The sequence below is a fragment of the Drosophila obscura genome, unplaced genomic scaffold (genome assembly GCF_018151105.1).
Source record: "Drosophila obscura isolate BZ-5 IFL unplaced genomic scaffold, ASM1815110v1 contig_179, whole genome shotgun sequence".
Taxonomy (NCBI): Eukaryota; Metazoa; Arthropoda; class Insecta; order Diptera; family Drosophilidae; genus Drosophila; species Drosophila obscura.
This window is the reverse complement of record NW_024542766.1, coordinates 3,982,953-3,986,878: the sequence shown is the minus strand read 5'-3', so window position 1 is coordinate 3,986,878 and position 3,926 is coordinate 3,982,953. Positions and strand designations below refer to the sequence as shown.

Sequence of the window (3,926 nt, the reverse complement as noted above, 5' to 3'; positions counted from 1 at the left end):
CTGTGACAAGTGATGTGCAAGTGCAGGATGGTCATTATGATGGCGAGGGGTGCCAGGCGGTTTCGGCAAAAAAGTGAGGGAAAGTGCGGGAGTGAAACGAAAGACAACAGAATGTACCGCATCGAACTAAATAAAGAGTGAAACGCGGCAAGCGTAAAACTGCGAGTGAGACAATAAAGACAAGAAAATGTGCCGCAAAGAACTATGCGAGTATAAAGAGCGGAAACACAAGTCGATATCGGCAAATTAATTGCTAACAAAAGAGAGTACATTAATTTAAGGTGAGTCTGCTCCATGTGGATAATTATTTTTTTAGATCTAAATTATATTCGAAATTTGAGTTTACATATATAGAATTATATTTATAATAAATATAATATATAATATAATATTAATCTAATATAACAAATATATTAATCTAATATAATATTATATATACATATGTATGTATATATAATTTATTTATTATAAATATAATTCTATGTAAACTAAAACCTACCCATATATATATTTCCCTTGGCTTTCGTTTATTTTTTTTTAATTTTCTCACATTTTTTAAAGCTTTTTTGATACTAAAACTTCTGTGCTCGCAGCATTTTGTTTTTAGTGATATGTTGAAAGATTTTGATGATCCCCTCGTTCCTTGCCATCACAGAAATTCCCGCTCTTCGCGCTTTTTCATCATCTGCCTCCCACGCTAAACGACAACTGCAGTTGTCTCCTACTCCTTCCTTCGATTCGGTATGACTTTTGATTAAAAAGTAGCCCAAAAGCGAGCGAGATTTTCGGAGTTTTCATTGCTGCTGCTGGTGCTGCTGCTGCTGCAATCGGTGATTGATGGCTGGAAGGCGCACTACAGAACCTTCTCCAGGGCAATCAAAGTCACAAAATGTTTCGCAATTGACATGTAATCGAGAGGGTGAGAGGGATGGGAGAGGGAGAAATGCTGAAAATCGCTCAGAGTCGGCAGGATGGGTTAAAGCATCGCTTTCAGATTTTTGCTCGGCGCGTGCAAATTTCTAATTTCATTAAAATTTGTTCAAAGGCCAACCGTTTCGATGGCTCAGACGTTGACAGACACAAATCGGCACAATAGACGTCAAAAAGCGCTCTCTTTCACTACTCCTCCCTTTCTCTGGAAAATGGTGTCAGGCAGGCAGGGTGGGGGGACAGGGACCGCTTGTGGGCGAGACAGCTTTTGGCAATCAAAGTGCGCCGATCAAAGTGGAAAATCGATTTTAATTGCAATCTAAGCGCCCGCCAAAGTTTCAACGCGGTGGGTGGGGGGCGTTTGGGGCGTTTCTGTGTGTGTGTGTGTGTGTGTGTGTGTAGACAGGCAGTGGGCATTAACTGGGCGTGGCATGTCGTTCCATGTTCAGCCCATAATTGGTTCTCTTTTTTGAGCGTTTTGTTTTTGTGTTTTTATTTTTTTTTCGTTCTGCGAAATATTGAATCCGAATTTTGATGCTACTGGCAGTTTTCGTGACTAATGTGTCGAATATCGAGAGATTTTGGTTTTTCATTCGGTTAGGTTACATCCTCTGCCCGGCCTCTTCCGCTCACCCCCCCTCAGCTACTGGCACTGGCACTCTGGCACTCTGCACTCTGCCATACCAATGTCTGCCTTTTATTTCGGAATATATGGCACTGCCATTACAGCAACGTCGTGTCAATGATTGTCGCTCAAAGGCAAATCAATCCAAACTGTCAAATTTTCACACGCCCAATGACCACCGCCCTCAACCAACCAACCAACCAACCAACCAACCAGCCAACAAAATGTACGCGTTAAAAGAGACTTTTCAGTCGATAAAGTGTGCTTTAAAAAGTGCAGCAATGGCACCTATGTATAAAATGAATCATTTGTAAATATATGATAACAGATTGAATCGGAGACGCTATCCTTATGCCGTCGCATATTACATTTAAAAGTAAGAACCGACTGCTGCTGCAACATCCAATCAAATATTCAAACAGCAGTTGGGCGGGGGGTGGTGTACACTGTACAAAGCTCCAATGAAGCGTTAGGAATCCTTGTAACACACGTGTCTGACCGCCCGCTGGTGTGACATCCAAGCAATATGCAATCGAAAAGAAAGCGAAAAAATACAGCTACAGATACGGATACATCTACCTGTATGCTGTATCCCTGCATCTGCATCTGCAGATTGTCCGAAAGAAACGAAAATTCCATTACGTAGATACAAATCAAATTGGAGAAAAAAATAAAAAAAAAACGGATCAAACGAAAGAGGTGGGCACGGGGTAAAGGGAGTTGTGTATGGGGGGAATATGCAAAGAAAAATCAAATTACCAAAAACTTGAAAAATCGCCAGACATCAGGAGACACATAAATCAGTGGAAACGAAAACGGGAGAAAATGAACGAAAATGGAGGAAAATGGAGGAAATTGGCATAGGGAGCATAAGAAAAAGTTACCGCTATTTAACGGTTTATTGATGCGTGGCTTTTGGCTGCAATTTATTGGACCCGTGTTGCTTAAAAAATCTAAAAAAAAAAAATCAGTGGGAAATGGATTTGATTTTGGATAAATTTTCGTTCAGTTTTTCCCATCTAAGCACACACTTCCCCCCAGTATCATTCATACCCAAAAAATAAATATATCCACCCCAAAAAACTGTTTTGGCTGCCCCACAATGATCGGGGGGCGTTTAGAGCGGCAGCTGGAGGCCGGCAGCCAAGAGGATGTCGAATCAGAGGCCACGCCCGCGGGTCCCATGGTGGCCGAACCCTCATCGATGCACCTGCCCACCTATGCCAGTCGCTATACGGACATACCGCGGCTCAATCGCCTAAAGTTCATTGCAAAAGTGTGCCCCAAGCTGCGAGTGCCAGCGCTCGAGCTGGCCATCAATCATGTCAAGACCACATACAATGTGAAGCTCTACGACGAGCTCTACAAGACCCTGTGCGCGGCCATTGACAAAAAGGAGGCACAGATGGGCATGCCAAAGGGTGAAGCGGCAGCCGCCGCCGCCAGCACATCAAAGGACACGGCGGGCAAGAGATCGGATGCGGGATATATCAAGCAAGGGCCTGTACCGTACGATGCCTTCTGGGTGGAGGATAACACCATGGAGTCGACGCTGCTGCAGCAGGAGCTCGATGCAGAGCTGAACTATAAGAAGGCGAATTCGGGCAGCGCCAAAGTGAGGCGCGTACTGGAGGAGATCGGCGACTATCATCTGAAGAGCCATAACCTGAAGATGGCCGTGAAGTACTATGCGAGGGCCAGGCAGTATTGCACCAGCAGCGATAATGTCATCAATATGTTTCGCAATCTGATTAGGGTGTCCATTTACATGGCAAATTGGTGGCATGTGCTCACCTACATCGAGGATGCCAAGAAGTATGCCTTTGGCTTTGAGAATCTCGCCGAAAAGGTGCCGCCGCGTCTGAACTGTGCCGCCGGGCTGGCCAACATGGGCCTGAAAATCTACAAAACGGCAGCGCATTGCTTCCTGCTGACACCGTTCGATCGTTATGACTTTGATAATATTGTGGCACCCGAGGATGTTAGCTACTATGCGGGGCTCTGTGCTTTGGCCACACTGGATCCGGAGATGCTGGAGCTGGGCGTCATCAATTCGGAGGGTTTTCGGCCATTCTTTGAGCTGTCGCCGCAGGTCTTGTCCCTGTTGAGCACCTTCAACGCGGGCGACTGTGATCACTGTCTGCTGCTGCTGCACCAAATCGAGGATCATGTCAGATTGGACTATTATATGGCGCCGCATTTGGACACGCTGTTTGGCATGATCAAGGCTAGGATTCAAAAGAAAAGAGTGCCCGCTGCTCCCATTGCGGGCAAAGTCACACAAAGATTAAGGGTCGTAAACGAACGAAGAATTATGAATTAAATTTTGGGTTAATTAACAACGCGGCTTGGGGTAGGGGAGGGGGTGAGG

The 3,926-nt window shown here is 45.1% G+C and overlaps 1 protein-coding gene across 1 annotated transcript; it reads left to right on the top strand.

The window, feature by feature from the left end:
• Positions 1-2,569: 2,569 nt before the first annotated feature.
• Positions 2,570-3,926, top strand: LOC111074226 (COP9 signalosome complex subunit 1). The gene has a single exon (XM_022366949.2). It carries the CDS (start codon positions 2,658-2,660, stop codon positions 3,876-3,878), a length of 1,221 nt encoding a protein of 406 aa, XP_022222641.2. The 5' UTR covers positions 2,570-2,657; the 3' UTR covers positions 3,879-3,926.